The 22,078-nt window shown below is 45.9% G+C and overlaps 1 protein-coding gene across 4 annotated transcripts in view; it reads right to left on the bottom strand.

Annotated features, from left to right (window-relative positions):
* Nucleotides 1-22,078, bottom strand: part of SAE1 (SUMO1 activating enzyme subunit 1) — a 79,130-nt gene that overhangs the window by 32,525 nt on the left and 24,527 nt on the right. For all 4 annotated transcript variants that reach the window (XR_010153485.1, XM_009435755.4, NM_001246619.1 and 1 more), the window contains 1 exon segment: nucleotides 7,709-7,814. Coding sequence is in view for 3 of the 4 variants with exons in the window: in XM_009435755.4 (XP_009434030.2) it covers nucleotides 7,709-7,814 (106 nt within the window). In the remaining variant the exon portion in view is untranslated.

Here is a 22,078-nt window from a genome sequence, read left to right as displayed (position 1 = left end):
GGCAGGGTGATGCTTTCCTATAGTCCCTCTTTGGGAAACTGAGGTGAGAGGATTTCTTGAGGCCAGGAGTTCAAGGCCAGCCTGGGCAACATAGCAAGACCTCCCTGCCCCAATCTGTACAAACAGATTTTTTAAAATAGCTGGACATGGTGGCACACGCCTGTAGTCCCAGCTACTTTGCAGGTCGAGGTGAGAGGATAACTTGAGCCCAGGAGTTCAAGGCTATAGTGAGTTATGATTGTGCCACCACACTCCGGCCTGGAAAGCAGAGCAAGACCCTGTTTTGGGGGGGGAAAAAAACAAACAAAAACCAGGAACAACACATGATAGTTTCTGTAGCCCTCTGTTATAGCTGTCCTCACAAGGAGTAGAATTATTTGTTTGTCTTTCACATTGGCAAGAACACTTACTCTATTCCTCTTCCTCTGATTAGTCCCAGCTATGAGATCTGGTACATAGCAGGTGCTCACAAAATGTTTGGTCTAAGAATATTTTCAGCTTCAATTCTGTGGCTCAAAGATGGTCTAAGTACTTTTCCATAACTCATCAGAACAGAGACTGAGCAAGTTAAGATTGCCAAGAATTCTCTGATAAGTATTCTCATCTTGAGATGAAGTCCATTTCTTCCTGCTCTAGGCTAAACCTGTATGTTATTGTTCATGCTGGTAAGTGAATGCTGTTTCCATACCAGACTCGGTATTTTTAGCACTCCTGTTATGATAAACTCACAGTAACCTCAAAAAGAACAAATCAAAGTCATTTTTTTGCCACAGGAAACCAGCTCACGCTTACTGTTTTGCAACATGCCATGGGAGAATAATAAAAAGAAGAGACCTTTTGCTCACAGATGGCGAGGCCAACTCTCAAGACAGTGGAAAAATGCAGCAGGAAGCGTACAGTCTGGCCACTAACTTATTAAGTAAACTGGAAAAACACCCAATATCTAAACATGGCAAGCACATGCATGCGGACAGCAGGTGGCTGAATTGTGAATGGGGCAATAAAAAACATCTACCTGTGAGTGAGAGCCCAGGGCAACGTTGGAATCAAAAGCCTGATGGGTGCCACAGGGGCAGGCATGCAGGCAAAAGGACCCTGTGGGGACTCCAGTGGGCACACTGCTCTCCCTCTACAATAGGGCAAATGACCAGACAAGCAAAAACCACTCATGCAAAAAATATTTATTTATTGAGCACCTACTATGTGTGCCATTAGGCAATGGTGAAACAAAATCAGGTTTCTTTGTGAGGTATTCTTAGGTATGCATCCCAGCCAAGCACCTTGTCCCCACTAGGAATTCCTAAGGCATCGTCAGTCACATTAGTCATGTTCCTAGAAACAATTTTGGAAACAAATTCCAAGCACTGGGAAAAATGGAAAATAAGCATGCCTTTCAAGATGAGACTGGTCATAGATGACGGTACATCCAAAGGAATATAACATTATGCTGCCAAGAAAGCAAAAGAGGCCACTTTTGTATGTATGCTCTTCCCCTACCATTTACGCCATCAAGTGTACACAAGCAAGTTCCCAACCGGTGTTTCACAGTTTGATTACATAAACACAAATGATTATAATTGTTAACCATTGTTCAACAAGATACTAAAAAACTTAACAGTAGTTCTCCTAGAAATTTAGAAGACAAAAAAATGGGAAGGGTTTAACAAAGAAAACTTTTTCTGCCTTCAAAAACTTTGAAGACTTTTTACTATGATGCTTATCTAACAGAAATACAATTCAAATGTTTCTTGGGGAAAAAGAAGACAATTATCTGGGCCTCAATTCAGATAATCTTTGTGTCTAAAACTATCTGCACCAGAGTTTTTTCTAGTATGGTGGTGATCCTGTTTCCTTAACTCACAGAACTCCAGATCTGAAATTTAATGAGATATATTAGTTTAGAGATATTTTATTTATTTTATTTTGAGACAGAGTCTCGTTCTGTTGCCCAGGCTGGAGTGCAGTGGCACGATCTCGGCTCACTGCAACCTTGCCTCCTAGGTTCAAGAGATTCTCTCATCTCAGCCTCCCAAGTAGCTGGGACTACAGGCGTGTGCCACCATGCCTGGCTAATTTTTGTGTTTTTTAGTAGAGACGGGATTTCACCATCTTGGCCAGGCTGCCCTCGAACTCCTGACCTCAAATGATCTGCCCACCTCAGCCTCACAATGTGCTGGGATTACAGGCATGAGCCACCGCGCCCAGACTACAGATATATCTTAAATATGTTGAAAACTAAGTCCACAGGTAAAACAAACCTCATGGTCTAAATTCTGACTGTCTATAAAACCACGGATATGACTTTCGGCAATCACAACCATGCTCAACCTTGGTCTCCTTATAGGAAAATGGGAAAACAACTATACTTCAAAGATTGTCACAAGACTGTGAGAAAATATATCAACTTAGGTTCCAGGAACATGGAAACAAGAGTAGTGCCTACAAAGTTTACCACTCAACTTGGATATCCCCCAAAGCCACCCTGCATCCTGAAATCAGAATGTTACTGAGGCTTGACTTTACAGTAGGCAAAAAAAAAAAAAAAAAAAAAAAAAATCAAGGCCACTTTTAAATTATTTCCACTTCTAATGTGCTAACTTTGATCTTAAAAATCCTTCCTGGTGCTACACAATATGTGATTGTAAATGTTCTCACTGCCGGGCACGGTGCCTCACGCCTGTAATCTCAGCACTTTGGGAGACCGAGGCAGGAGGATCACCTGAGGTCAGGAGTTTGAGACCAGCCTGGCCAACATGGTGAAACCCCGTCTCTACTAAAAATACAAAAATGTGGCCAGGCGCGGTGGCTCACACCTGTAATCCCAGCACTTTGGGAGGCTGAGGCAGGCGGATCACGAGGTCAGGAGATCGAGACCATCCTGGCTAACATGGTGAAACCCCGTCTCTACTAAAAATACAAAAAAATTAGCCGGGCATGGTGGCGGGCACCTGTAGTCCCAGCTACTCGGGAGGCTGAGGCAGGAGAATGGCGTGAACCCGGGAGGCAGAGCTTGCAGTGAGCTGAGATCATGCCACTGCACTCCAGGCTGGGCGACAGAGCGAGACTCCGTCTCACAAAAAAAAAAAAAAAAAAAAAAAAATTTGCCAGGCGTGGTGACATATGCCTGTAATCCCAGCTACTCAGGAGGCTGAGGCAGGAGAATTGCTTAAACCTGGGAGGTGGAGGTTGTGGTGAACCGAGATCGCACCATTGCACTCCAGCCTGGTCAACAAGAGCGAAACTCCATCTCAGAAAAAAACAAAATAAAATAAAACATTGTATGATTATTACTGACCTATACGCTTAAGTTATAATGGTAAATTTTATGTTATGTGCTTTTCACCACACCAAAAAAAAAAAAGAAAAAAGAAAAGAAATTTACTGCACATAGTTTTAATTACCATATCCAAAGCCCTAGAACTCAAAACTGAAAAAGACAGATAATTAATGCCATCTGGGAGAGAGTGGTAAACATGATAGGATATATTATCCAGCAAAGGGTCATAGGCACTCTTGAGACTGTTGCCATAATATCCACTGAGGGATGGAATTAAGGGTAAACAGGCTGGGCGAAGTGGCTCACGTCTGTAATCCCAGCACTTTGGGAGGCCGAGGCGGGTGGATCACGAGGTCAGGAGTTCGAGACCATCCTGGCTAACGCGGTGAAACCCCGTCTCTACTAAAAATACAAAAAATTAGCCGGGCATAGTGGCAGGCGCCTGTAGTCCCAGCTACTCGGGAGGCTGAGGCAGGAGAATGGCGTGAACCCAGGAGGCTGAGCTTGCAGTGAGCCGAGATTGCGCCACTGCACTCCAGCCTGGGCGACAGAGAGAGACTCCGTCTCAAAAAAAAAAGAAAGAAAAGAAAGGAGTCAACTGGCCTTTGAGTTTAGCATAATCCAGTGGTTCTCAACTGGGGACATGTGGCAGTGGTGTCTGGAAACATTTTTTGATGTTAGAGCTGGGTGGGGAGATATTACTGGCATCTAGTGAGTAGAGGATAGGGGTGTTACTAAATATCCCACAGTGCACAGGACAGTCCCCCGTGACAGAGTTATCCAGCACAGAATGTCAGTAGTGTGCTGAAGTGAGGAAATCCTGATTTTATCCTCTGCAGTTTCCAGAGTATTTTCTCATTCATCTCAACATCACAGGGGTCATTGAACTGAGGGGAAAAAACTGATATCTAGGAGCAAAGTGAATATTCAGTGCAGGTGCTACTGGACATCAGCATCAGAAGTTACGGGGCTGGAGGGGTGGACAGGTGGTTTAGGAAGAAACAGTAGCTTTATGACTTCTGTGGCAGGCAGTGGTGCATGGTTGTTCCGAACAAGACTTTGGGCCAGGTGCGGTGGCTCACGCCTCTAATCCCAGCACTTTGGGAGGCCGAGGCAGGCGGTTCACGAGGTCAAGAGTTCGAGACCAGCCTGGCCAACACGGTGGAACCCTGCCTCTACTAAGAATACAAAAATTAGCTGGGTGTGGTGGTGCGTGCCTGTAGAATCGCTTGAACCCGGGAGGCAGAGGTTGCAGTGAGCCAAGATCGCCCCACTGCACTCCAGCCTGGGTGATAGAGCAAGACTCTGTCTCTGGGGAAAAAGAAAAAGAACAAGACCTTTGGAATCAAAACAGACCTGGCTTCCAGTGGGCACTGCCATTTTGTTTTAGATGGGTGATCTTGAGCCACTGACTTTAAATTCCCTGAGCCTCAGATTCCCCTCTGTAGCTGGTGGTGTTAATAGCACTTGCCTGAGGGCCTTTGTGAGATGAAGGTGATATACATGGAAAACGCCTGGCACAGAGCAAGTCCTAGAGAACTCTGTCATCCGTGAAGATATGTTCTTTTTTTCTTTTCTCTTTTTTTTGGCGTGTACACTTTTCAACTCTGGAGTAGATGATTTGTGATTGACTCTGTTTCTCCCCCTTTTTTTTTGGAGATGGAGTTCAGCTCTGTCACCCAGGCTGGAGTGCTTTGGCATGATCTCGGATTCTGCAACTTTTGCCTCCTAGGTTTAAGTGCTTCTGCCTCAGCCTCCCGAGTAGCTGGGATTACAGGCGCACACCACCTCATCCGGCTAATTTTTGTATTTTTAGTAGCCCAGCCCAGTTGACTCCTTTCATAAGCAGCAGTTAGCGATGCTCAAGTCAAACCCAAACCTTGGCGAATTAGCGCCATTGTTTCCTGAGGGCTTTCTATGTGTGAGGCAGTGAGCAACAAGCTTCTCCCAAAGGGCCCAGGCACTGTTCCCACATGGAAAAGACTCTGCTCTTACTGCTGGTGCCTCTTCCACACCTGATCCCACTATCAAGAGGAGGCATTTTCTGAGTGCAGCCCACTCACATGCAACACTCATTTCTGCTCAACCCATTTATTTCTACACAAATGGATATTCGGGACTTTCAAATAGTTCATCCAGCTGAGCGTGGTGGCTCACGCCTGTAATCCCAGCACTTTGGGAGGCCGAGGCAGGTGGATCATCTGAGGTTGGGAGTTTGAGGCCAGCCTGGCCAACATGGTGAAACCCCGTTTCTACTAAAAATACAAAAATTAGCTGGGTGTGCTGGTGGGCACCTGTAATCCCAGCTACTCGGGAAGCTGAGGCGGGGAAACTGTTTGAACCGGGAGGTGGAGGTTGCAGTGAGCCGAGATTGCACCACTGCACTCCAGCCTGGGCGACAGAGTGAGACTCCGTCTCAAAAAAATAAATGCATAAATAACATTAAAAAAAATACTTTTTTAAAAATTACCATGCCTGTAATCCCAGCACTTTGGGAGGCTGAGGCGGGCGGGTCACCTGGGGTCAGGAGTTCAAGACCAGCCTGGCCAACATGGTGAAATCCTGTCTCTACTAAAATACAAAAATTAGCGCAGCCAGGTGCAGTGGCTCACGTCTGTAATCCCAACACTTTGGGAGACTGAGGTGGGCAGATCACCTGAGGTCAGGAGTTCGAGACCCGCCTGGCCAAGATGGTGAAAATACAAAAAAAATACAAAAATACTAAAAATACAAAAAATTAGCCAAGCGTGGTGGCAGGTGCCTGTGATCCCAGCTACTCAGGATGCTGAGGCAGGAGAATCGCTTGAACCTGGGAGGTGGAGGTTGCAGTGAGCCAAGATCACGCCACTGCTCTCCTGGGCAACAGAGTGAGACTCCATCTCAAAAAAAAAAAAATTAGCTGGACATGGTGGCGCCCGCCTGTATTTCAGCTACTCGGGAGGCTGAGGCAGGAGAATTGCCTGAGCCTGGGAGGCAGAGGTTGCAGTGTGCCAAGATCGTGCCACTGCACTCCAGCCTGGGCGACAGAGCTAGACTCCGTCTCCAAAAAAAAAATTAAAATAAAAATTAAAAGTGCCAGGTTTGCCAGGCGCAGTGGCTCACACCTGTAATCACAGCACTTTGGGGGGCTGAGGTGGGCGGATCACGAGGTCAAGAGAGCGAGCCCAACCTGGCCAACATGGTGAAACCCTGTCTCTACTAAAAATATAAAAATTAGCTGGGTGTGGTGGCACGCGCCTGCAGTCCCAGCTACTCGGGAGGCTGAGGCAGAAGAATCGCTTGAACCCAGGAGGCAGAGGTTACAGTGAGCCAAGATCACACCACTGCACTCCAGCCTGGGGACAGAGCGAGACTCCATCTCAAAAACAAACAAAAAAGTGCCAGGTACAGGAAGAACACTGAAAAGCCAACCAATACTTAACTAACAGTCTCTTGACCACCAGCAAAGATGGACTGATAAGTAGTTCATTAATAGTAAGAGGAAAAACAACCCCACCTTTCATAAGCGTGAGGATGGTTTTGAGGCAGAGAAAGAATTCTGAAGAGGGGAACAAGCACTGGTGGCTTACGCCTTTAACTCCAGCACTTTGGAAGGCCAACACGGGGATTTCACTAGAGCTCAGGAGTTCAAGTCCAGCCTGGCTACATGGAGAAACTTCGCTTCTACAAAAAAATACAAAAACTAGCTGGGCACAGTGGCGTGTGCTTGTAGTACCAGCTACTCAGGAGCCTGAGGCATGGGGAGCACTTAAGCCCAGGAAGTAGAGGCTACAGTGAACCATGATAGCGCTACTGCATTCCAGCCTGGGTGACAGAGCAAGACTCTGTCTCAAAAAAAAAAAAAAAAAAAAGGCGGAGGGGGGTGAAGAGAAGTTGGTTGATCAGGCTTCGCATGGTGGCTCATGCCTATAATCCCAGCACTTCAGGGCCTGGGCATCATGGTGAAACCCCATCTCTACTCAAAATACAAAAATTAGCCGGGCGCAGTGGCGCATGCCTGTCATCCCAACTACTGGGGACAGTGAGACACCAGAATCGCTTCAACCCAGGAGGTGGAGGTTGCAGTGAGCCAAGATTGCACCCCACTGCACTCCAGTCTGGGTGACAGAGCAAGACTCTGTCTCAAAAAAAGAAAAAAGAAAAAAAAAGAGGTTTCTCAGTCTGTGACCTGTAACACTATTACCATAAGGTCAACTTGACAGGGAGGTCATTTCAACAAGTAAAAAAAGCAGAAGTCATTAGAACCCAGAGCTCAATGGTAGACCTCACCCCCTTCAAGTGATCACCCCTTTCTCAAGTGATCACTGAGAACTAGCCAATGAACAATGCCACCCAAGGCAAACATCACAAAACCATCTGGACCTTGCAACCACATTTGCAGAAATCAGAGCCAAAAGCTCTCCCGGGGTAAGTTGTGCTTTGAGACCTCACCTTGAAGGAGAAAGTAGTCGGAGGTCGTGCGCTTCAGAGCAGCCTTTGCTTTCTCACTGCTCCAGTCCACCTCCAGGGCTTCTTTAACAGGGCAGAAGACCACCTTCTGTGGAAAAAAGGCAGAACTGCTTAGGAATAACATATGCTAGCTTCCAATCACAAGGCAGTTGCTCTTCTCTATTGCAGAAAAATCTCATTATTTAAAGTTTACTGACCATTAAAAGAAGCAGGGGCCATTTGATCCAAGAAATGCTTATTGAACACTCACTGTGTGCTTCCGTAGAGGCTGGGGATGGACAACACAAACTCTCTGCACTGAAGGAAGACAGAGCCAAGCTTCCAAAGACCTGCTTCCACTCTGGCCCTTTAACTCTCACTGGGCCAGGCACGGTGGGTCACACCTGTAATCCCAACACTTTGGAGACCGAGGCAGGCGGATCACATGAGGTCAGGAGTTCAAGACCAGCCTGGCCAACATGGTGAAACCCCCGTCTCTACAAATATACAAAAATTAGCTAGGCATGCTGGCGGCCGCCTGTAGTCCCAGATACTTGGGAGGCTGAGGCAGGAGAATCGCTTGAACCCAGGAGGTGGAGTTTGCAGCGAGCCAAGATCGCGTCACTGCACTCCAGCCTGGATGAAGGAGTGAGACTCCTCAAAAAAACCAAAACAAAACTAAAAAACCTCTGGCTGTATTCATACTACAGGAATACTTCCACAATGAGGGGCAAGAATGTAAGTCTAACAATATTCTATAAAACGTTTTTGTAATAGTAAACAAAAACAAAAATTAAATGTTTCTTGGCAGAGGAATAGTATAATGATGATGGATGACAATAATAAATAACAGCAAGAGAAACAATAAAAGGGATAGGACAAAGCTCCAGGTTGTGGAAACAGGAACAGCATTTGCAAAAAGCCCAGTAATAGGCAGAAGGATGGCTAGGACCTACAAAGCTCAATCAAATTATCTTGATAAATGCAATGACATATATTTTACTTTGAAATACCATTTACAAGTCCAGGCACAGTGGCTCACGCCTGTGATCCTAGCACTCTGGGAGGCCGAGGCGGGTGGATCACCTGAGGTCAGGAGTTCAAGACCAGCCTGACCAACATAGTGAAACCCCGTCTCTATTAAAAATACAAAAATTAGTTGGACGTGGTGGCAGGCACCTGTAATCCCAACTACCTGGGAGGCTGAGGCAGGAGAATCGCTTGAACCTAGGAGGGGGAGGTTACAGTGAGCCGAGATCGCGCCATTGCACTCCAGACTCAGCAACAAGAGCGAAACTCTGTCTCAAAAACAACAACAACAACAACAACAACACATTTATGGCTGAGTGTGGTGGCTCACTTTTGTAATCTCAGCACTCTGGCAGGCCAAAGTGGCATGATCACCTGAGTCCAGGAGTCAAAGACCAGCCTGGGCAACAAAGTGAGACCCCAATCTCTACAAGTTAGCTGGGTGCAGTGGCATGCACCTGTGGTCCCAGCTTCACAGGAGGCTGAGGCAAGAGAACTGTTTTAGCACAGGAGGTCGAGGCTGCAGTGAGCCAGATCGTACCACTGCACTCCAGCCTGGGTGACAAAAAACAGAGAGAGAGAGAAAAAAATACAGACTGAAATATTTGGAAATGACACATGTGGCATCATGCTGGGACCACTTTCACAAATGGTTCGCATATAAACACACATACAAAAAAACAGTTTTTTGTTTTAAACATTTTTTTTTCCAGACAGTCTCCCCCTCTGTCACCCAGGCTGGAGTGCAGTGCATGATCTCAGCTCGCTGCAACCTCCGCCTCCTGGGTTCAAGTAATTCTCGTGCCTTAGCCCCCCCAGTAGCTGGGATTACAGATGCATGCCACCACGCCCAGCTAATTTTTGTATTTTTAGTAGAGACAGGATTTCACTATATTGCCCAGGCTAGTCTCAAACTCCTGACCTTAGGTGATCTGCCTGCCTCGGTCTCCCAAAGTGTTGGGATTATAGGCGTGAGCCACTGTGCCTAGCCAGAAAAAAGCAGTTCTTAGAACTAGCTACCCTTAAGAAGTTTAAGATAGCCAAGCTGGGGGAACACTGTTAGATCCCGTCTCTAAAAAAAATTATTTTAGGCCAGGCGTGGTATAGACTCTGTGTCTCTATATTTTAAAAAGGTTGGTGGTGGGCGGTGGGGGGGATGCAAATAATTTCAAACTTACAGAGGTGTCTTTCTTCCTCCCTCTCTCTCCATACCCTCCCAACCAGATATTTAAAGAACAGAGAGACAAGATGATAACAGCATAATTTGGGAAGCTAAGTGAACCAAGATCTATCAGTTACCAGGCAGTTTACAAAGCTTGCTAAGGATGCATATAGATTTGACAGATAAAAGTTCAAATTGTTGGCTGGGCGCAGTGGCTCACACCTGTAATCCCGGCACTTTGGGAGGCCGAGGCGGGCAGATTACAAGGTCAGGAGATCGAGACCATCCTGGCTAACATGGCGAAACTCCGTCTCTACTAAAAATACAAAAAAATTAGCCAGGCGTGGTGGCAGGCACCTGCAGTCCCAGCTACTCGGGAGGCTGAGGCAGGAGAATGGCGTGAACCCATCGTGCCACTACACCCCAGCCTGGGGGACAGAGCGAGACTCTCAAAAAAAAAAAAAATACGAAAATTATCTGGGCGCAGGCCGGGTGCGGTGGCTCACACCTGTAATCCTAGCATTTTGGGAGGCCAAGGCGGGTGGATCACTAGAGGTCAGGAATTCGAGACCAGCCTGGCCAACACGGTGAAACCCTGTCTCTACTAAAAATACAAAAAAATTAGCCGGGTGTGGTGGCAGGCACCTGTAATCCCAGCTGCTCAGGAAGCTGAGGGAGCAGAATCACTTGGACCCAGGAGGTGGAGGTTGCAGCGAGCCAAGGTCACACCACTACACTCCAGCCTGGGCAACAAGGTGAGACGCCGTCTCAAAAAAAAAAAAAAAGTTCAAATTGCTAGTGAAGATTAAAGTCAGTCATGTTTAGGTGGCTTTCCTTTAGGAGTTAAATCCATTGTTAAAGATAGTATACAAGATGTTTTCACTGCCCTCAAATCTTTTGGTCAATGGGTCTGTTTGACCTCAAAAGGTAAGTCATGAAGTCGGCCTGGTGACATTTAATGCCTGCTATATAGACCACCAGGCCCTTCTCAACAAGTCTGAAAATACACATCAAGTCATTTGCAATATGGTCTGGGAATGCCATCAGAATGAGGAAACACAGTATTACCAGGCAGGTTTCAAAATTTACCAAGAGCTCAATTCGGAGTCTTTGTTGTTTGCCTGACTATAAGCAACGAACCAACTAATATGTTAGGCTACTATATGATGAAACGGAGTTGGGGGTGGAGGTTGTGTTTTAGAATCTCAGTCCCAGGCAGGTCTTGCCTGTTAGCTAACACTTTCAGGGCCTGGGGCACGAGTATGAATGAAGACCCGTATATCATGTCTACATATTTAGTTATAAATCACACTAACAAGCTATTAAATGAAGTATATTGTATTATCCTGTCTTGACAAACACACCTTCTTCATAACCACCTGGAAGGCCTGGATCAAATTTGAAATTTTCACACTCCTTAGGAGTTCTGTGCCAGATTAAGGCACATCGGGAAAGCTGGCCCCCATCCGTGCCCACTTCTCTTCCCATGCCTGGCTCTGTCCCACAATACTGGTGGCTCTGCACTTGAGTGTAGCTACCCAGCTCATCCTTTCTCACCAAACCCCCACGTCTCTGGCCTAAGCATTCAGACATTGTGACAAGGCCTGCACTGCACAGGCAGAACAGGGAAGCAGCCCACAAAAAATCCTGAGAAGCTTGGGGTTGTCTGGGCAGGAGATTTCAGGGGTCCCAGGTATCCAGAGTGTGGTCTACAACTGAGGGAAGAAAGCCACAGGTGACAGCCAGAAGTGGGCACAGGGCCCCAACCAGGCCAATCAGATTCTCTCTCCTGGGAACTGAAAATGTGAAAGTTGGAATGCAGAGATGCAGATACACATAGGGAAAGGCCACAAATTCCTAATGCCTCTGGGATTGCCCAGTGGCCCTGGTCTTTATTACTCCTCTCAGATAACAGTAGTTATTCAGTGCTTCTTACACTCCACTTAACAATCCTTTTGGTTCAAACTAACTCACAACAATTAAAAACAAAACAAAACTTAACCAAGCTGCCTAATCTGTAGCAGCAGATGCAAAAGGTGGTACCTGTCTTACCCACTCCACTGGCATTACGCTTATAAAGAAAAAATACACCCGACAATGCCTTCAGGGAATCAGGAGTCTTTCAGGTGAGGCACCCACAGTGTCTGCCAGGGAGTGGCATCCACTATTCACTGGAATGAACACCTGAAAACAGGTAACTTACACACCTCCTCTCCTCCACTTCCTCAGCTCAAGAATACCTCTGCCTAGAATGCCTGAGCCACTCTTCTCCACCATCCTTCACATACATTTCTGGGCTTAAGGACGTCAATCAACAATCTAGTTAAGACTAATAACAAGGCCGGGTGCGGTGGCTCACACCTATAATCCCAGCACTTTGGGAGGCCAAGGTGGGTAGACCACCTGAGGTCAGGAGTTCGAGACCAGCCTGGCCAACATGGTGAAACCCCGTCTCCACTAAAAATATAAAAATTAGCCGGACATGGTGGCATGTGCCTGTAATCCCAGCTACTTGGGAGGCTGAGACAGGAGAATCGCTTGAACCCAGGAGGCTGAGGTTGCAGTGAGCCGAGATCACAATCAAACCACTGTACTCCAGCCTGGGCAACAGAGCAAGACTCCGTCTCAAAAAAAAAAGAAAAGACTTGGCTCATGCCTGTAATCCCAGCACTTTGGGAGGCCAAGGCGAGTGGATCACAAGGTCAGGAGTTCGAGACCAGCCTGGCCAATATGGTGAAACTCCGTCTCTACTAAAAATACAAAAATTAGCCAGGCACGGTGGCTCACGCCTGTAATCCCAGCACTTTGGGAGGCCGAGGCGGGCGGATCACGAGGTCAGGAGATCGAGACCATCCTGGCTAACACGGTGAAACCCCGTCTCTACTAAAAATACAAAAATAAAATTAGCTGGGCGTGGTGGCAGGTGCCTGTAGTTCCATCTACTCAGGAGGCTGAGGCAGGAGAATCGCTTGAACCTGGGAGGCAGAGGTTGCAGTGAGCTGAGATCATGCCACTGCACTCCCGCCTGGGTGACAGAGAAAGACTCTGTCTCAAAAAAAAAAAAAAAAAAAAAAAAGGGTGAATTCTCCACATAGCCCATCAACCATCAAATTTGTTGTCAGGAGCCATTTAGCATAGTAGGAAACTGCAATAACCTCAATAACCTCAATACAATAGGTGACTGGTAAAATAGATTATGGCTAGGCAAGAAGAGGAAAAATGACAGACATTTAAAATCACGCGCTCCAGGCCAGACGTGGTGGCTCATGCCTGTAATCCCAGCACTTTGGGAGGCCAAGGCGGGCGGATCACGAGGTCAGCAGATGGAGACCATCCTAGCTAACACGGTGAAACCCCGTCTCTACTAAAAATAGAAAAAATTAGCCGGGTGTGGTGGCGGGTGCCTGTAGTCCCAGCTACTCGGGAGGCTGAGGCAGGAGAATGGCGTGAACCCAGGAGGCAGAGCTTGCAGTGAGCCGAGAATGCACCACTGCACTCCAGCCTGGGCGACAGATCGAGACTCCGTCTCAAAAAAATAAAAAAATAAAATAAAATAAAATCATGTGCTCCAAAGCAGATTTGGGGAATGCTTATTGAGTGAAAAAAGCAAAAGACAAAACCATGTACATATATATACACATATACAAGCCAGGCGCAATGGCTCACGCCTGTAATCCCAAAACTTTGGGAGGCCAATGTGGGCGGATCACCTGAGGTCAGGAGTTCGAGACCAGCCTGGCGAACAAGGTGAAAACGCCCTCTACTAAAAATACAAAACTTAGCCGGGTGTGGTAGCACAAGCCTGTAATCCCAGCTACTCGGGAGGCTGAGGCCAGAGGATCACTTGAACCTGGGAGACGGAGATCATGCCACTGCGCTCCAGCCTGGGCAATAAAGCAAGACTCTGTCTCTAAATAAATAAATGGCACAGTACTTGCATATACTCTACGTGCATCCTCCCATATACTTTATTTATTTATTTATTTTTGAGACAGAGTCTTGCTGTGTCGCCCAGGCTGGAGTGCAACGGTGCGATCTTGGCTCACTGCAACCTCTGCCTCCCAAGTTCAAGCGATTCTCCTGCCTCAGCCTCCTGAGTAGCTGGGATTACAGGTGTGAGCCACCATGCCCAGCTAATTTTGTATTTCTGTTAGAGATGGGGTTTCACCATGTTGGCCAGGCTGGTCTCCAACTCCTGACCTCAAGTGATCCACCCGCCTTGGCCTCCCAAAGTGCTGGGATTTCAGGCGTGAGGCACTGCGCCTGGCCTCCCATATACTTTAAATCATCTCTAGATTACTTATAATACCTAATGGAATTGCTATGTAAACAGTTGTTATATTGTATTGCTTAGGGAATAATGACAAGAAAAAAGGTCTGTACATGTTTGGTACAGATACACGCAATGTTTTTTCCCAAATATTTTATTATTAACATAATTTCAATTTTCTTTTTTTTTTTTGGATGTACTCCAAGCACACTAAAGATTTTTGATCCACAGTTGGTTGAATCCATGAATGTGAAGCCCATTAATAAGGAGAGCTTACTGTATATATTATCTGTATTAAACAGTGTCCCAATTTTGTTGTATATACATAGAAAAACACTGAAAGGAAGGTTATAGTTATTATTTGGTAGTAGGATTAACATTTTATTAACTTGTTCTGCATTTTCCACAGTTGGAATTATGAACTTATTTTACTTAAAAAAAATTTTTTTTTTGAGACAGTGTGTTGCTCTGTCACCCAGGATGTACTACAGTGGCACAATCTCAGCTCACTGCTGCCTCCACTTCCCAGGCTCAAGCAATCCTCCCGCCTCAGCTTCCCCAGTAGCTGAGACCACTAGCACGTGCTACCACGCCCAGCTAATTTTTGTATTTTTGGTAGAGAAGGGGTTTAGCCACATTGCCCAGGCTGGTCTCAAACTCCTGGGCTCAAGTGATGTGCCCACTTTGGCTTCCCAAAGTGCTGGGATTACAGGCATGAGCCACTGCACCCAGCCTTATTTTACTTCTTAAATCAGGCCTAACAGTAACAGGTAATATAATTCTGCATATAAAGATGAATATAATCCCCAGGTCCTACCCAATCAAAATTCCTGGGGTAGGGGGTGGGGAGGGTAGAGGGACCAAGAATCTTTAAAAAGCTTTAACAAAGTATTCTAACAAATGACAACCATAATCAAAACACATTTTTCACACTCAGCAGAATGGAAAAAAAACGCCTGAAGTTACCAAATGTTACTGATACATAATGTTGGTTCTAGAATACAAATTGATAAAACCACTTGAGAGTAACTTAACAGGGTCTGGTAAAGCTGAAAATGCCCTTATCTTAATTTTACTCCCAGGTATATACCCAAGAGAAATTAACACAATTGCCCAAGGAGATCATCTATACACACACAAACAAAATGCTTATGCAGCACAATTTGTAACAGCAAATTATGAGCATACCCAAATGCTTATAAATAGAAAAATGGATATATAAATAGTGATGTATTTATGCGACAAAGACTCTAGCAAAAAACAAAAATAAAAACAAAACAAAAACCAAAAAGAAATGCCCTGCAGGGCTGTCCAAGAGAACTAGCTGTGATGATGGAACAGAATGTAATCTGTGCTATGCAATACAGATGCCAATGGCCACATGTGCTTACTGGCCACTTGAAATGTGACCAGTGAGACTGAGGAACTAAATATTTTATTTTATTTGATTTTAATTAATTTAAACAGCCAGCTGTGGCTAGTGGCTACCAAAATGGACAGCAAAGCCCTAGAACAACATATAAACAGATGGCCTCACAAACGTGTTGCTTCTCCTTAAAAGCAGGTGGCAGCATGCATACAATATAAAACCAATTTTTAAGAAGCTAAAAAGCATGCAAAGCAATTCTATGTATTGCTTGGAAATACATACATAAGTAGTAAGAAGAAATGCATAGGAATGAGAAACCCAACTGAGGAGGGTGGTAACTTCTGTTGGAGGGACAGCCAGAGGGCCTCACCATACCAGTAATGTTTGATGCTTCAAATTGAGTGGTAGGTCTATGATGGTGAGCTAAATCATTCTTAATTTATGCCTAAAATATTGTATAATAAGTTCCATGTCATTGTTTAGATTTATAAACATGTGATAAAACAGGAAGCCAAGCAGGGCTGTATCTGCCCCTTCCAGGTGTCTTTTTTAATCCACACAAATGTACCAGCAGCTCTGGGGTTACTTACCCGGTGAGGGTACAGGGAGAAGAAGTAGAAGATAGAGAAACAGCACACAGATTGGTACAAAAGTACCAAAAATATTTGTGTTTTTAAGGTGGATAGTGTTTGTTTTGTTCCATTATCTGCATTGATGCTGCATATCTTCTTTTGTGCATTAAATGTCACAATAAAAAAAATATAGGCTGGGTACGGTGGCTCATGCCTATAATCTCAGCACTTTGAGAGGCCAAGGCAAGAGGATCACTTGAGGCCAGGAGTTTGAGATCAGCCTGGGCAACACAGCAAGAGATCTCAAAAAAAAAAAAAAAAAAAGAAAAAAGAAAAAATTAGCAGAGCATGGTGGCACATGCCTGTGGTCCCAGCTACCTTGGAGACTGAGGTGGGTGGGAGGATCCCTTTAGCCCAGGAGTTCAAGGCTGCAGTGAGCTGTGTTTGTGCCACTGCACTCCAGCCTGGGCTACAGAGTTACATCCCATCTCAAAAATAAATAATATATAAAATTAAATATATATACAGAGATAAGCTAACATGAGCATTCCCCACCCCAACTAACTCTCCTACCTGGAAAACTTGCTATCAGCATTCCATCTAACTCTGCAAATTTACACCCCTCGTTGCCCTATTTCCACTCCTTTGAACCAAGTAGTTCTGATATTAATAATTAGCAGGATTGGCCAGGAGTGGTGGCTCACGCCTGTAATCCCAGCACTTTGGGAGGCTGAGGCAGGTGGATCACAAGGTCAGGAGATTGAGACCACCCAGGTCAACATGGTGAAACCCCGTTTCTACTAAAAATACAAAAATTAGGCTGCGCGCGGTGGCTCACGCCTGTAATCCCAGCACTTTGGGAGGCCGAGGTGGGTGGATCACGAGGTCAGGAGATCGAGACCATCCTGGCTAACACGGTGAAACCCCATCTCTACTAGAAATACAAAAAAATTAGTCGGGCATGGTGGCGGGCATCTGTAGTCCCAGCTACTCGGGAGGCTGAGGCAGGAGAACGGCATGAACCCAGGAGGTGGAGCTTGCAGTGAGCTGAGATCGCACCACTGCACTCCAGCCTGGGCGACAGAGCGAGAGTCCATCTCAAAAAAAAAAAAAAAAAAAAAATTAGCTGGGCGTGGTGGCGCGCACCTGTAGTTCCAGCTACTCGGAAGGCTAACGCAGGAGAATCGCTTAAACCCGGGAGGCGGAGGTTGCAGTGAGCCGAGATCGCACCATTGCACTCCAGCTTGGGTGACAGAGTGAGACTCTGTCTCAAAAAAAAAAAAAAAAAAAAAAAGTGCAGGATTTTGAACCTCTCTGGCCTGAGGGTTCCAGTCCAGGCAACTGAGTGACTTACTTCTAAATATTTCTGGGCAAGTCTATTGTCTTCTTTGGTATTCTGTTCTCTCAGCTTAGTTCAAATAACCTAAACCATGAGAATTAATATACTAGAAGGTTAATTCACTTCATTGGTAACAAAGGTTACTTCAATTACTCTTTTTTAAAATGGAAATAATCAGGCTGGAAGCTGTGGCTCACGCCTATAATCCCAGTACTTTGGGAGGCCAGAGTGGGCGGATCACTTGAGGCCAGGAGTTCGAGACCAGCCTGGCCAATATGGAGAAATACCGTCTCTACTAAAAATACAAAAACCAGTCGAGTGTGGTGGCACACACTGGCAGTTCCAGCTACTCCGGAAGCTGAGGCAGGAGAATTGCTTGAACCCAGGAGGCAGAGGCTGCAGTGAGCTGAGATTGTGCCACTGAACTCCAGCCTGGGTGACAGAGCAAGACTCCATCTCAGAAATAATAATAATTTTTAAAAATTAAAAATTAGCCAGGTGTAGTGGATGTCTGTAATTCCAGCTACTTGGGAGGCTGCAGCGAGCAGTGTTTGAACCACTGCACTTCAGCCTAGGTGACAGAGTAGTGAGACCCTGCTTCAAAGAAAAAAAAAAAAAAAGGAAGAAAATAATCTCCAGGGTTGCTGGATTATGCTGCAGTTAACAGCCACCAGTACACTGAACAAATATTCCGTGGATATGACTGTGCTAGACACTGGACTAGGAGTCTAGCAGTGAACAAGACTACCTTCCCCCTATGGAGCTTAAAATGGAAGTGGGGAGACAGAGACAAGCAACCTAAGGGCCACCAGCAGTGGAAACCAAGGTACCACATGAAAGAAAAAGAACTCGACTGTTTCTTTAATGACGGGTGTAAGAGAGGATGAGAAGGCTGTCAACAAATTGCTCAGAAAGAGGGAGTCAAAAGAATGAATCACTCCTCAACTGTGGAATTTCTCAACTAATTCATGAAAAGAGTATTAATAGTACTCCAAATTAGTCACCTATTTCAGGAGCAGAGGTAAAATTAAATCTGTATTTCTAGTACAGTCAGGAACAAACCCTACTTTGTCTTTAATTTTTAAAGAGCTATTAGAGAGTAACCACTGTCAGGCATCTCATCATCTCTGGCAGCACCTAACACAGATAACTCACAATATAGAAACATGAACATGGGAGCATGACAGTGGCCTTTTATCCTAAAGGTTTTCCAGAATGATCCTGATGTTCACATATTTTATCCCACCATCCTCCTAATATGTCACGTTACCCTAGCAACTTCAGGGGTATCCCTCTTTGTAAATCATAGGGTGAACCTATGCCCTTACCCACTGTCTATGCTCTCGCCCCTTCTTCCACAGCTGTGTGGCCTTGGTCAGGTCACTTAACTTCTCGTAGCTTCTTTATCAGCTATAGATGGGGACAACAAGACTGGATGTGATTCCCTGCACTCAACACGGTGCCTTGCACACAGTAGGCATTCTGCAACTCATAGAAGGAGCTGGCTGCGGCAGTGAGGGCAGCCACAGCAACTCTGCCCCTACATCCGTCTTTCGGTTTATCCTACTTCCTCGGACAGAGCACTGCTCTTGGCTCTGGTGCCTGGAAAGCTTGTCCCTCACATGCCAACACAAACAACTCTTCCTCTGGGAAACCTTTTTGGGCACTTCCTCACCACCACCTCATTGCTGTCTCCTCTGTCTCCTGCATGTCAGTGTCCATGTGAGGCTTGTGCCCGAGACCTGATTGTGACGAAATCCGTCTCAAATCTTCTCCTGAGCACCAAAGGAAGCAAACAAACTACTGAGCACCTATTTCTGGGCTAGGCATTTTCCTAAGCCCTTATTTATCAGAATGGCACAGGTGCTAGAAAGGCCCACCAGCTTCCTAGAGGGTGTGAAAACCACAGGCTGTTTTTCCTTTTTGTTTTTTAACGTTACTAATTTAGGAGCACAAAGTGTACCTTGAAGCAAAAGTGGCTTTACAACCTTTGGTTAAACCTAGGGAAAGGGGGGAGGGGAAGGGAACCCTAACCAGAAAACCTTTCACAGGAAACAGGAAGTAGCTGCTTCCCCACCCTGCACCCTCTGAGCACAACCCAACTAGTTATTCTGTACAATTAGGCAAAAGGGCAGCATCTGAATCAAGGAATCTTTGGTGTTGGAAGAGAACCTTGAAATCACAGGGCCATCTGTGCCAAAACGGAAGGAGGCATGTTATTGCAAGGTGACAAAGCCATGGCCAAAACCCAGTCCAGCCCAGTCGGTCCGCAGGGCCCTTGGTGAGGCTGCACAAAAGCAAGGTTTGGAATCCCAGGGATTGTCAGCAGGAATGCACTGAATGCCTCGTAACCTTAAGGGCTTGGGGTTGGAATCCGAGCCTGCATTGTTCAAGTGTGACAGCTGACTAACAATGTCAGCTGGGGAATATTTTGATACCTTCCAGCTCAGCTCCACGTAGGAAGAGGCTGCACAAAAACCTCTGTGCCTGTAGGGCCCTCGGGAATGGTAGGCAAAGGCCTGGGCTGCCTACATTCTCCTCATAGCGAGATAAAGTGGTTCCCAAAAGAGGTTTCCAGATCCACCCCAGTGGGCACCATCAGAACTGACTCCAGGGAAACTTCCAGCTGTGAATGGCTAACAAAGCTAGGCACTCTCTCCATTTGAATGTGAAAGACCTGCCTCAATCAGAGAAGGCCCTTAAGCCATAAAACCCTTCACACCAAGGCCAAGTGTCACACTTGTAAGAGGGTGTGATTTATAAACTGACAGCACCCACAAAGCAGCTTTTGTACTCCTCCGTTTGTTAACAATTTATCTCCCCCCACCAAATTCACGGAGCTATTCAGATAAATCTTGACTGGGCCTCAAAAAGAAAGAAAGGCACCCAAGTTTTGGTCAAAACACCAAGGTTCACTCTGGATAATTATGGTTCTGTGAATAGACACTAAAATTAGGGCTAAATTCCTCTGTATCACACTTACAGCACCAAACTACTCCAACACAAACACAAAATGAGAAAGAAAATCTCCAATGCCGCCTTGCTGGAGAGTCTGAGAGTTCCACTTTTGTGGTTTTCTGCAGTCTCTTTTGCGGTTTCTGCACTCTTTAGAATCCCCTCGTTAGCGTAATTTAACTCAACATTCTGACCAGCTGTTTTTCTTTCTCAACATTTAAATCTACAAAGCAAAGAGTAAATACGGGCTTGGTCATGTCTTTCCTCTCAGTTCAATGAAACCAATTCTGGCCCCTTCATCTTGCTTTCCCCATCGCATGGTTCCCATCTCAGATTCCAGCAGTAGCTACAGAAACCATCGACTTCTGATCCCTTCTCCACTCCTTTCTATAAATGTAATTATTGCACCTAATCCAAATAGAGGCTGAGCCCCTAATATAAACTACAATAACAAATATGAATCTGATAACACCAGTCAACATTGAAGGATTTTTCTTATTAAAGGTTATTTGGCAAAAGGAAAAAAACAGGCAAAGCAAACTTTTTTTTTTTTGAGACAAGAGTCTCGTTCTGTCGCCAGGCTGGAGTGCAGTGTCGCCGTCTCGGCTCACTGCAACATCCGCCTCCCAGGTTCAAGCTATTCTGCCTCAGCCTCCCAAGTAGCTGGGACTACAAGCAATGCACCACGTTGCCCAGCTAATTTTTGTATTGTTAGTAGAGAAAATACAAAAAATTTTTTGTTTTGCTTTTTTTTTTTTTAGACAGGATCTTGCTAGGTGGCCCAGGTTGGGATGCAGTGGTGTGACCATGGCTCACTGCAGCCTCCACCTCCCAGGCTCAAGCAATCCTCCCAGCTCAGCCTATGAGTAGCTGGGCCTACAGGTGCTCACCATCACGCCAGACAAATTTTTACATTTTTTTTGTAGACACCGGGTCTTGCTACTGTAACCCAGGGCTGGTGTTTTGCTGCTTTTAAAAAAAAAGTTTTCTGGTCGGGCATGGTGGCTCATGCCTGTAATCCCAGCACTTTGTGGGGCTGAGGCAGGCGGATTACGAGGTCAAGAGATAAATACCATCCTGGCCAACATGGTGGAACCCCGTCTCTACTAAAAATACAAAAATTAGCTGGGTGTGGTGGCACACACCTGTAGTCCCAGCTACTTGGGAGGCTGAGGCAGGAAAATCTCTTGAACCTGGGACGTGGAGGTTGCAGTGAGCTGAGATTGTGCCACTCCAGCCTGGACACAGCAAGACTCCATCTCAAAAAAAAAAAAGGGGTATGGGGCCGGGCATGGTGGCTCACGCCTGTAATCCCAGCACTTTGGGAGGCCGAGGCGGGTGGATCACCTGAGGTCAGGAGTTCGAGACCAGCCTGGCCAACATGGTGAAACCCCGTCTCTACTAAAAATACAAAAAAAAATTAGCCAGGGGTGCTACTTGGGAGGATGAGGCAAGAGAATTGCTTGAACCCAGGAGGTGGAGGCTGTAGTGAGCCGAGATCATGCCATTGCACTCCAGCCTGAGCGACAAGAAAAAATTCCATCTCACAAAAAAAAAAAAAAGTTTGGGACAGAGCCTACAAAAGTTTGCATTTCTCATTGTCTTGAAAAATCCGATCTGGAATCACTGGGCCCACATTCCCTCACAGCAACAGCTGGCTGACAGTAAGCTGTGGCA

The sequence above is a fragment of the Pan troglodytes genome, chromosome 20 (genome assembly GCF_028858775.2).
Source record: "Pan troglodytes isolate AG18354 chromosome 20, NHGRI_mPanTro3-v2.0_pri, whole genome shotgun sequence".
Lineage (NCBI taxonomy): Eukaryota > Metazoa > Chordata > Mammalia > Primates > Hominidae > Pan > Pan troglodytes.
This window is presented reverse-complemented; position numbering and strand designations above follow the sequence as displayed.